Source organism: Sminthopsis crassicaudata, chromosome 3 (assembly GCF_048593235.1).
Source record: "Sminthopsis crassicaudata isolate SCR6 chromosome 3, ASM4859323v1, whole genome shotgun sequence".
NCBI classification, from domain to species: domain Eukaryota; kingdom Metazoa; phylum Chordata; class Mammalia; order Dasyuromorphia; family Dasyuridae; genus Sminthopsis; species Sminthopsis crassicaudata.
Window position 1 is genome coordinate 40,003,667 of NC_133619.1, and position 12,240 is coordinate 40,015,906.

At 42.7% G+C, this 12,240-nt stretch overlaps 1 protein-coding gene across 11 annotated transcripts in view; it reads right to left on the bottom strand.

Moving 5' to 3' along the window:
* Positions 1-11,564, bottom strand: part of DCUN1D1 (defective in cullin neddylation 1 domain containing 1) — a 41,786-nt gene extending 30,222 nt beyond the window's left edge. Inside the window, exons 1-2 of one of the 11 annotated variants that reach the window (XM_074298292.1) lie at positions 11,403-11,502; positions 10,454-10,594 (exon numbers count right to left, since the gene is read on the bottom strand). In XM_074298292.1, the coding sequence (XP_074154393.1) occupies positions 10,454-10,456 (3 nt within the window). In that variant the 5' untranslated portion in view covers positions 10,457-10,594; positions 11,403-11,502. Of the gene's footprint in view, positions 1-6,751; positions 6,913-7,288; positions 7,358-10,453; positions 10,595-11,402 lie in introns of those variants that run through there. The other 10 variants (XM_074298295.1, XM_074298287.1, XM_074298296.1 and 7 more) reach the window with 10 other exon arrangements.
* Between the last annotated feature and the right edge of the window lie 676 nt (positions 11,565-12,240).

The following is a 12,240-nucleotide window of genomic DNA, read 5'->3' on the forward strand; positions in this document are numbered from 1 at the left end:
CCACACTGTAGAAATTAATTTCCTTAAGGGTAGGGATTGTTGGAAACATAATTAGAAATGCCATATTCAACAAACATCCAATTGAACCACTGATCTTTGAGGTCAATGCTGAATAATTTTTCTAAATAAATGCATATCTGATGAGCTGAGATAATTCCAATAGACATGGGATGAAAAATGCCATCTGCATCCAGAAAAAGCACTATGGAGACTGGATGTGGATCAAAACATACTATTTTCATCTTTTTTTGGGGGGGGGGGGCGGGGGGAACCAGGGTGGTTCTTTGCCTTTTGGTATTTTTCTTGCACAACATGAAAAATATGAAAATGTTTAAAAGAATCATACATATTTAACCTAGATTGCTGTCTTGGTGAGGTAAAGGAGAGAGGAAGAAAAATTTGAAACAAAGTTTTCAAAACAATGAATGCTGAAAACTATTTCTACATATATTTGGGAAAATAAAATACTATTTTAAAAAAAGAAAATAAAGAAAAACTACAACAGAAAAGCAAAACCTAAAAGTATCCAGTAAAAGAACTCTGGGAGATGACTATGAACCACTAGATAGAATTCCCAATCCCCCTATTTTTTTGTCCGCCTGCATTTTGGATTTCCTTCGCAGGCTAATTATACATTATTTCAAAGTCCAATTTTTTTTTGTACAGCAAAATAATTGTTTGAACATGTATACATATATTGTATTTAATTTACACTTTAACATATATAACATATATTGGTCAACCTGCCATCTGGAGGGGGGAGGAGGAAGGGAAGGAAGGGAAAAATTGGAACAAAAGGCTTGGCAATTGTCAGTTCGGTAAAATTACCCATGCATATATCTTGTAAATAAAAAAAAAAACTAATTACAAAAAAAAATTTTTTTAAATCCCCAAAAAAAGTATCCAGTAAAAATTGCAAAGTAGCAAATTTAGGTTTGATATCAGGACAAAGTGTCCCAAAATTTACCTGTTCTAAAGTGGAAAAGGCTCTTAGGAGATGGTGGATTCTCTCTCCTTGTACCTTTTAAAAGTAAAGGATGGAAAACTACTTTTGGGGATTGATATAGAGGGGATTATTAGGGAATGTAAGTTTTTCTTCACTGTCTCTGACTCTCTCAGATCAAACATTCTGCTTGCTAAGAACCGTCCATTCTAGCTCTGAACTTTCTTCTGGGGCAAGCATGAAGTCAGAGAATGGGTGAAAGGCAAAGCGGACAGGCTTCTGAGAGCCCATTCTTCAATTTTCAGCATGAGGCTTTACATGGCAGCAATCAGAATTTCTACAAATTCCTTATCATCTTGTTTATTGTCTAGACTGAAAGTGATGAAGAAAATGTAATAATACAGATTTAAACTGTGTTGTGCAAACAGAAAACTCAACATATATTTGGAAAAATAAAATACTACTGAAAATTAAAATAAATAAAAGTATATAATTTAATATAGAATAATTTACAAAAAATACTTTTTAAATTATACTAGCCATTTCACTGATTAGTATTCATTATATAAAATGGCTTCAATGTGTCTCTTGATCTCTGATAAAAAAAAAAAAAAAAATCCAAAAAACTGAAGTACATCTAGATACATTATTTAGTTCTACTAAAACAATTGTATCTACACAGCAAACAAATCCTATTAGAATTTTATCTCTTCATCAAATTTTATACCTAATCCTGCCACAAAGAGAAACACATATCCAATTTGAAAAAGGAAACTTTACATTTTCATCCTACTTGGGTCAATGTATATAATGAATAAATAAAACCTGAAAATAACCAATCAGTAGCCCCTACTTAAAGCCTGCACATTTACAATAAAAAACGCCAAATAAATTTTAGCTCCCGTTTTACAACTATATGCCCCTACCCTCAAAAAAAAAAAAATTGGGGAGGGGAGGAGTTAAGTTTGCTTTCTTTGCAGTTAAGTGAAATGTTTTGTCCAAAGGATTTTGGGCTTCTTAGGGAAACAGAATTAGGCCACCATTCAATATGGTAAGAAATTACAGGAATTCAATTTAGAAGACCACCTCTATAAAAGTATTTGTATAAAATCAATAATTTTGTGTAGAGATTTAAAAGGAGTATTTAATAGGAGTATTAAATCACTAGGGAGTTCAATTCAAAAAAAATCTGACCAAAGTGCTTTTGGGGGGTTCAATAGTAGGTTTATGTCTATTTATGTGAGATTTAATTCATTGTTCCATGGTAGCAAGAAAGATATAACAACTTTGGTCTTCAGTTTCAAAAAGAACATGAATTTTTAAGAAATTTTTTTAGTCCAAAATATATTAAAAATGTGCCAAGAATGCTAAGTTACCTGAAGTTTTTCTCCATAAAAAGCAACTTATAATTTTATTGAGATTTATTTTTTAAAATTATTTCACTAATGTATATTTTCAAATATTTCAAGGACCCATGATTTCATCCAGTTAATTCTCCATTTCTACCCCACTTTCATTCAGATCTCAACTTCACTAGGATTTGCTGTTGTCTTTCTTCACAAATTCTTGTGGCTGGAAAAATTCATTCAGTGGCAGCCAACTTTCCTGTGCTGAATCTTTCCCAGATTAGCTAATCTGGTACCCCCATACCATGACCAAGACAGAACCCATCCTTGCAGTCACTCTTCTATTTGGATGCACCTGCCTTGGCTTGCAATATCCTTTGAGAGCTTATGGTCACATCTACTTCATAATGCAGCATGAAAAATAGGACTTCAGTGGAGATCCAACATACAGTTATTAAGTGAAATTCAACATATTTTATTGCAGCCTTACAGTTAGTTAAGTACATGACTAAATTATTACTAGTAAGGAATGATGATTTCAATAGAAGTTTTGTGTAGACTGACAGAACTAATTCTAGATTGTTTCTAATTTTCAAACTTTATAATAGGACACATGAAAAATCAGAACAAAAATCGATTTAGAGCTGAAAGAAGCCAAAGGGGTTCTTCTTTTTAACAAGGAGAAAACTTGATGACTACAAGTCAATACACTTCACTAAAGTCCATGCCAGTAATAAATAGCAGCTGGAACTTCAAATAAGGTCTTCTATTTTTAAATCCAATACTCTTTCTAAATCCAATGCTCTTTCCATCCTATTATGCTAACTTTTCACTATACCAACCTGGTCCTAACATTTGAAAAAGGGATACTTTTTGTATGTGAGGAATGAGACTGCTTTTTAATAAATATATCCAAATATTCAATACATGCCTTCAAAGTAGTTCAAAGCACTTTTGAAATGGCTCCTTTGAAATTACCTTCCAAAAGCTTCTCACATGTCTTCTGAATAGCATCAGCATTGAAAAATCTCATCCCTAACATCAGTTTATAACCTCTTGTGTTTATACTTTTGGACCAGATGGCACACATTTGGACATATAATTTCTGATCATTTAAAAATCCATGTTTCATCTTATACAGATTTCTTTAAAACCATGTCATTAAAACTACGTAATTTAAAAGTGATAGCTCAAACTTAAATTATAATCATATATTCAACAATATACCATTTTTTAAAATTATTTAACTCAGAGTATTTGGTTTCTTTAAATTAAAAAAGGATTTAGATTAAAGTAAGCACTACTACTTTAATTTTCCAATCTCAATTTCCTGTCAAATCTTAAAATCTAACGCTAGTTAAAAGATTTAGTTATAACATGAATATAAACCAGCTACAATGGTCAGTGTAAAATTCACAGAATTACAGTTAAGATTAAAGAATTTGAGAGGTGAAAAGGACCTGAGAGATCAGCTGGTTCCCTTTATTTTTATAATAAAAAAAAGTGACACCTAGGGAAATGAAACCCCAAGATCTGGTAGTGACAGCTGAAACTAGACAGACTCTAGGTCTTCTCATTCCCAGATCAGTCCTCTTTCCATTTTATCAAATTATCACTATTTTTGAAAGTAAAATCTCACATTTGCAAAACTGCTATGATTCGAAACTTATCAAAGTTAACTACCTAAAGTATAAAACAATTGTATAAGCTTTCATAATTGTATTCTTTAGAGTACAAGACTGTTGGCTTCCTATACACACACACACACACACACACACACATAAAATGGCATTAATAAACCTGAGAAGTCTCCACATTCCGAAGAATCTATCATCTGCTCATTGTGGGAGATCAAAGAGGAACTCTGTACATGGTTTTGCCTTTCTTTGCATCCCCAGTGTTTATTACAGCACAGAGCCTGGCATACAATAAGTGTTTAATGATTGTTGACTAAAAATTGTTAGGGCCCAAAAAATGCATTGCACTTGCTGTCAATCTGGTGGGGATTAACCTCTTCTGAACTCAGCTAGTGCACAACCACTATGTAATGTAATCTGTCCTCCATTCTGGAAGCTTTTCCAAATTGGTAGAAACAGACAGGATTCTGCCTTCCAGCACCTGAGGTCATCTCCCCACCCTCTCATGAAGACTGCTTCATGCTCGCCTTCTCTTCATAATCACATCAAAAATCACAATAAAGTCATGAAAATATACTGAAGTGTTTGTTTTCTAGATGTCTTATAGCTCTTGACCAGTGTTAGTTTCATTTGAAATTTTGCCAAGATGTAGGAATTAAAGCTTCATTCTTTGAAGGTTCCGGCTACTAAGAAGGGGCAGGATACAGCACAGGATAAAGCACTAGTTTTATAATTTAAAAAAAAAAAAAAAAAAACAACCTGCATTAGTCTTCCAGGATTCCAATATTGAATTGTGACCTTGATGAATAAAAACCTCTGCGTTTCAAATTCTTCTGTAAAACAGGGTATTTCTTCTATTACTCACAAGACTAGTATGAAGATCATGTAAGATGCTATTATATACTTTCTAACAGTAAAACTGCATAGCTTATTGTTTGCTTCATGTTTTTATTAATGATGGAAAAAATTACTAGAATTATATTAATATTATCTTGACAGAATATTCAATCAAATGAATAAGCATTGTTTGTGCTTCAATATTAAGTAAACACTATCTGTGTGCATTCAGATATTTTAAAGTACAACAGTGATATTTGGATGCACAGGATGCTGTTTAGGAGCATTACATTTAAGACTTAACCTTTATTTAATAACATCCATTTAGCACCTAGGAGATATTAACAGCTTAGTAAAAACAATGCAGCGTGGGGCGGCTAGGTGGCGCAGTGGAGAGAGCACCAGCCCTGAATTCAGGAGGACCTGAGTTCAAATTTAATCTTACTTAACACTTAACACTTCCCAGCTGTGTGACCCTGGGCAAGTCACTTAACCCTAATTGCCTCAGCCAAAAAGCCAAAAAAAAACAAAAAAACAAAAACGTAGCCACCTTATGTAGCTCTAATAGTAAGGATTTAATCTGTCCAAATGATTTGTTGTCACCAATAGTATGGAGCATGGATATGTCTACATATTTCATATGCAGTACAGTAATATAATATAGCACATGGTAATAATTTCAAGACATATATTGCTATATATTAATATGTAATAAATTTTATTTGTTGTATTATACTGTACATTAAAATATTTTCTATTTATATATAATATATATGATGTATATAAAAATACTTTAATATAGAACAAAGTAATACTCTAGTATTAGGGTAATAGGAAGCACTTTACCGTAGAGTATAAATTGCTACTGTATGACAATTTGCAGCACATACAGTATGGATTACGGTCTAACAGTAAGGATTACATTTATGTGAGCATGTTTATGTGTTAAACACCGTGGGGTATCTATAGTAGTTATGCAGTCCCTATTTGACACGACTGTATTCCACGCTGATATGGCCACGTGTGAAGCGTTATATACTAGATCTTTTATGCTACTACAGCACATCACATGATAACGCACAGCATATGCTGACATAGCATCCCCGGTGTAGTAATGGGACCATACGTAAAAACACAAGCCTATGTAACCATTCTGTGGGTGACAAGTGTGTGGGGAGTGCAGGACACGCGTCACGCTCGCGCGGGTGCCCACCGCCACGCAGGACACCCTTGTCAGGCCCGGCTCTGGTTCCCACGAGTGTCCCAGGCGGCCGGGCGCGGACCACTGCGCGGAGAGCGAGGGGGGATTCACGAGCCCCCTCCCCCACACAGCCCGCACGCCCCCGCGACAAGAAAGCGCCCACAGGAGCACGTGTGCCGGGGGTGACAAGGCACAATCGGTCCTCCGCTTGCCGGGGTCCGCGCGGGGACCCCAGGAAGGACTCGGGGCCACGGCAAACTTTGGCTCGGGCCCCGGCCCGCGCGGCCCCGGGGAGCTGACCGGCACTTCTCCAGTCATTGTCTCCCACCAGGCCCGGACAAGTGCTGGCGCTTCAGCCGCACACGCGCACTCGCCCTCCCACACACGCGCGCACTCACCCTCGCGGCATGACAATGTCAAACGTCCCCTCCCCCGCCCGCGCCCCCTCGCGCCCCCCGGGCTCCCCGGCCCGGCCTCGGCCCGGCCCGGCCTCGCGGCACGAGCCGGACGGCCCCGGGCACAGCGCCGCGCCACGCCGAGCAGGGCGGGCTCCCAGCCGCCTCGCTCCCGGCCCGCGCCCTCCCTCTATCCGGGCGCGCACACAATGGCCCGGCCCGGCCCCGAGGAGTGGCTCCCGGGGCGCCCGGGCCCGGTAGCTACCGCAGACTCCGCCGGAGCCGGGCCTCCAGACTAGGCCCGACACCTCCTCGGCCCTCGCGTGGCGGTAGCGGCGGGCAGGGAGCGGAGCCGGGCCGGGGGCGGGCGGACAGGCGCGGCGCCTCCTCACCATGTTGGTGTCCTCCAGGCCTCTCCTCTCCTCCTCCTCCTCTCCTCCTCCCCTCCTCCGCCTCCTCCTCCTCCTCCTCCCCGCCGCCTCCGCCTCCTCCCGGCTCCGCAGCGAATGGACGGCGGCGGCGGCGGCGGCGGCCTCGGCGGCGGCGGCGGCGGCGGCTGCTCTCTCGGCGCTTCCGGCTCCCGCTCATGCGCAGTGAGGCCCCGCCGGCCCGGCCCGGCGCCCTCCGCCGAGGGGAGGAGGCGGCGGCGAGGAGGAGGCTGCGGTCTGGGGGAGAGGGGGGAGGGGACGGGGCAGCAAAGCGCGGGGGGGGGGGGGGGGGGAGGGGGAAGGGAGGGGGGATAGGGGGCGGGGAGGAGCGGGAGGCTGAGAGGCGGGGACAGAGTTGCGGGAGGGACAGTGGGGGGGAGACCTGGCAGGGGGGAGAGGGGGGAAAGTGCTGGAGGGTGCGGAGCGGGAAGCTACGTGGAGGGAGGACTGGGGGAGAAAGGGGAGAAAATAGCAGTGGGTGGGGAGAAGAGTGGGGGTGACCTGGAAGGAGGCCAGGAACTGTAGGCAGAAGCGGGGACCGGAGGCAGAAGGAAGCAGCAGCGGTGAGGGAGACCTGGAAGGGAGGAGGGGGAAGTGCGGGAGGTGAGAAGCGGGAGGCTGTGGGAGGGGGAAAGCAGGGAGCGGGGAGAGGAGTGGGGGAGATCCGGAGGGGGAGGAGCCCCTCTTCCCCGCCTGGCCGCCCCAGCGCAGGCGGGGGAGGACGGGGAGCTCGGCATCCCCATCCTCTGCGGGATGGAGTGGAGGGAGCACCAGGTTGGAATCGCCGGGCCGGAGTTCGAATCCAGCCGGAGTGGTCCATCTATGGGACGTGGAACGAGCCCCTGCTCCAGGAGCGCTTCCTTTCTGGGTAAAATAAAAGGATTGGACCAGAGCCGGCTTTGTGAACCTGGGGCCCTGCGGCCAGAACGGCCCCTAACCGTCCCTCTAAGTGGTTCCCCTGGTATCCCCGTAGTCTGCATCGGGGGTTCCGCTTTCTCCAGACTCCCGGAGCCCTAACCCACTAAGCAGGGACTGGGACTCCCGGGCTCGCTTCCTTCCCTCCAACACCCTGTGACTCGTTACACGGGCGGACGCTCGGAGGAGAAGCGGACCCTGTCCTCAGAGAGCCTTCGGGGGAGGGAGGGAGGCGGGCGGGCGCGCAGGTAAACAAACAGCGCTGGAAACCCAGGAGAGGAAAGCGCAGAACATTCTGCCTCCTCTAACCTGGCTTCGGCCGGCTTGTCACCTGCACCACTGGACCACGCGGGCCGAGCGAAGAGCCAGCTGACCTCAGATTTGGAGGCGACCGAGCAGAGCTCAGCCCCTCCTCTCAATTGCTTCCTGGGAATTATCTAGGCAGCTAAATTACTTGAATAACAGTGTTTGAGAGAGGGGGGCTGTAAGTTATTATCTAGTCTAATCCCCCCCCCCCTTACAGATGAGGAAACTGATGTTAAAGATGTCGAATGATTTGCCTGGCACCACAACACAACTCATGTGGGAACCCGGCTTTCTGACCCCGAATCCGATTTTCTCCCCATTGGATGGCTGCGTGCATGCATGGATGGATGGACGGACGGATGGCTGGACGGATGGCTGCGTGCATGCATGGATGGATGGATGGACAGACGGATGGATGGGAGCTATCTTATTAGAATCTATCAACTGAAACTTAGCCAAGTATTAACTTCAGTGGTTTGGGTCAGCCTCTTTCCAGATTTCTCCTGCCTTAGGACAACCCTCCCCCTATGCCAGGGGAGAGGAGTGGGGTGGCTGGGAGCAGGAACAGTGCTAAGAATTCCACCAAGTGTAGTATTCCTCCATGAAGGTATCGCATGGCCAGCTGGCCCCTTTATAAAGAGGATTATAGCATCATAGAAAGAGCTGAAAGCAGCATGCAAAGGCATCTAGTCCAATTCCCTCTTTTATGAAGGATTCCTTTAAACATGAGTCAAGAAATTAACATTAGGACTCTGGTTTTTGTCCCAAACCTTCCCCGGAAGGGTGGACCGCTTCCATCCCTGGTTTAGGGGCATTAATCTGTTATATGGTGACAAACCTAACTCAACAAGTATTCGTTGAATAACTTATATAGACTGAATGAGGAGAAACTATAAAAAATAAAGTATTTGATATGTTCACAGGCCTAGAGGAGATTACCATTCAGTAGGGAAGATGTCTTACGTGAAATATCAAAGGAATAATAATACAACATGCGACCTTGAACTAATTATGTTCCCCTGGACTTCAAATATAAATATGTAAAGTATGGCTGGCATTTTGTGCCATTGAAGAGTCAGTCACTCAAAAGGACTTGGATGGGTGTCTGGAGGACCTAAGAGTTCAGATGCCAATCAAATCAAGCCTCCAATTGGCCTAGAGCAGTGGTCCTCAAACTTTTTAAATGGGGGCCAGTTCACTGTCCCTCAGAGTGTTGGGGGCCAGACTATAGTAAAACAAAAGCTCACACTCTGTCTCCGCCCCTCAGCCCATTTGCCATAACCCAGTGGGCGCATAAACGTCCTCAGCGGCTGCATGTGGCCGTGGGCCATAGTTTGAGAACCCCTGGAGGATCTGAGATATGCCTAAGCTTTGCTGACTCCCTCCTCACATTTATAAAGAGAGAGACGTTAATAAGTCCCTTTTTTTTTTCTGAAAATAATTCATCAGATTTTACCTCCAGTCAGACTAAACCTTCCTGGTCTGTTCAATATCAAATAAGATTCCCTGAACCCCTTAAATAACCACCAGGCTTCTGTACCTGTGTTTACAGAGACTAAAGCTAGCCTAAGGAGGAGCATTGGAAAGAGTATTCCCAGGCCTTTGCCCTCATGCACTTAGCCTTTTGCCTAATGGTAAATATTTACTGAGGTTTTCCAACATTACTTTGGCTGAGCATTTGGGATCTTGATATGAGTTATTCTAAAACAACTGGTTTACTTCTTCTGTAGAGGCTTGTTTTCAAGGGAATGGATACCCAACATTGGCCTCCTAATTAATGCCTTTCCATCTCTCAGGACCATACCCACTAGTCATCAGAGTTTATCTTGAATATTAGCCCAAGGCCTGCTTCCCTTAGGAAGAGGTAAGTTGAGGGTGAGCATTGTGGGCTCTGAATTAAATTGATTTCAAATTAGAACTCTGTCACTGAGCGGGAAAAGCTGGCTGATTATACCAATTGTCATAATTTAATGAGGGAAACATTAACAAATTCCTCCTTATAGTTTTGGACTAAAAGAAATCCTCCTGCACTGAAATCAGTGGGGCAAAGTAGACTGAAGGCCAACCTGATTCTGAAACATGTCATCCCTGTGACCATGGTCAACCAGTGTCTCAGTTGAATCTTTTAAGACTGGAAATGATAAGTCTGCATTGGTGGGAGTCATTCCCTCCCCCACCTGAAATCACAAGGTCTGGACCAGAGAACCCCAAATCAAAACCACTGTGCTTAGCACCACAAATTTTTGGCAAAGATAAATATTTGTCAACTTGATCCAATTATTCTCCCAGGGATACTCTTCTCTATAAACAACAGAGGTAACAGGGAGGGAGAATCAAATACTGTTGGAAACATTTCAAGATAATAATGAAAATACTTTACATACATATCTATCTATATTGACCAGTAAGCACTAATGAGCATTTGTAAATAGTAAAGAAGATTACCATTTTTCAAGGCAAATCCATCAAATCAATCCAACCACTTGAAAATAATAGTGTTGCTGCAAATGCTTAAAAAGTCCATTTTTAAGACAAACTGTGTTCTCCATTTAAATATTTGCAAAGTCCTATGTTTGCTGTCAAGTACTGTATAAAGAAACACAGAAAACTGAGAATTGTATACCTTTGCAATCTGTCTTTCAAGCAAAGCTTGTTAAAGAGAACAAATTGAATTTAGATTGCCAGCACGAGTCTCTGTGAAGTTAGCTAGCTAGAATTAAGCAAGCGGAGTAGAGAGACCTTTGAAACACACCAAGGGACAATTTTAAGATGCATAATTGCATTAAAGGCACTCTGGGGCACAGAGACACAAATTTTTCTACCTTTAATCTGAGGACACCCAGTTTGACTATTTACATGAATTAGTCTATATATCTAAGATTCAGAAGGTCCTCATTACAAATATGTAAAAATATAATGAAATTAATTTCTGTAACTTATCCCAGGTATCAAATTCTAATATTCAGGGCTGGGCAAGCCAGAATATATTAGGATAAAATTATAAAAGGGGCAGATAGGATGAGGAAAGGGGGGGATTGAGCATACCAATAGGCAGCAGTAGAAGGGTAGTGGCAAGACCCATACTTCCCTCAATGTTCAAAATAGCTTCCTGATTTCAAGGAGCAAACTGGGGAGTTAGGGGGAATTAAACCCTAGCTCTGCTCCTTGTTCCAGGGAGGGCTGTTCCTGGCCAATGGACCATGGACCTGACTGGCTGGCTATAGCTGTTTCCCACAATCTGGGCAGAGTTCCAGAATTAAACTGCAGTGAAGGACAGAGGGATGAATATCAGGGACAGCCTCGAGAAATCAAGGCCAGGCCAGTCAGAAAATGAGACAACCAGAGCCCTATTGAAGTGGGTGAGCCAACCAAACATGAAAATGGAAATAATCACCAGAGCCAGTCTGTCACCTCAAGATACATGTGGATCGGTTGTTTTTAGGTGCTCCACACTCATGGTAGAGGAATGTACTTGCAATAACGGCTGGGACTGGAGGGAGCTCTAGGAACTGGAGACCATGCCAGATCATCACTGATGATGTCATAATGTCCCACTGAATTATGATTGGAGGAGCAAGGACATTCATGACTTGGGTCAAACCCAAAGAGTTTCCTGTATCTGGAGATCTCTGAATCAGCTCCACTAAGTAACAGGTTGGCAATTTCTCAGTCATCCTGCATGTTCTTCCCTGGATAATGTCAGGGCTTTTCCTTGGATGACAGGGAAAACACTAGAATTTCCCCTATGGTGACTATTTGTTGGTGTCTTAAATAAGAGAGAATAATGAGAAAGAATTTTGTCTTAAACAAGAAAAAACATTTCCAGGAAACTAAAGCCAAAGTAAATATGAACTCTATCGGTCTGTCTATTGGTCTTTCTATCTATCTGTATCAATTATTATCTATCTTTATCTGCCTATCTTTCCATCCATCCATCCATCTATCCATCATCTATCTACCTATTTATCTGTCTTTCTATAGCAAACACACAGAAGTCCAGCTTAAGGAAATATTCATTTGAGAACTAATGATCAGTCAGAAAGGAATGGGGAAGCTACATTTCCATGGGTACTAAATGTTTTATATCCAATGTACAGTATTGATTTAAAATAGACCCACCCCCAGTACTATGTATAATACACATTTATAAATGATCTCTGAAGAACAATAATATAAAAGGGATGAAGATAACCTCATGACAAAGGCAATCCCTGAACAAGGTGTTTACAATC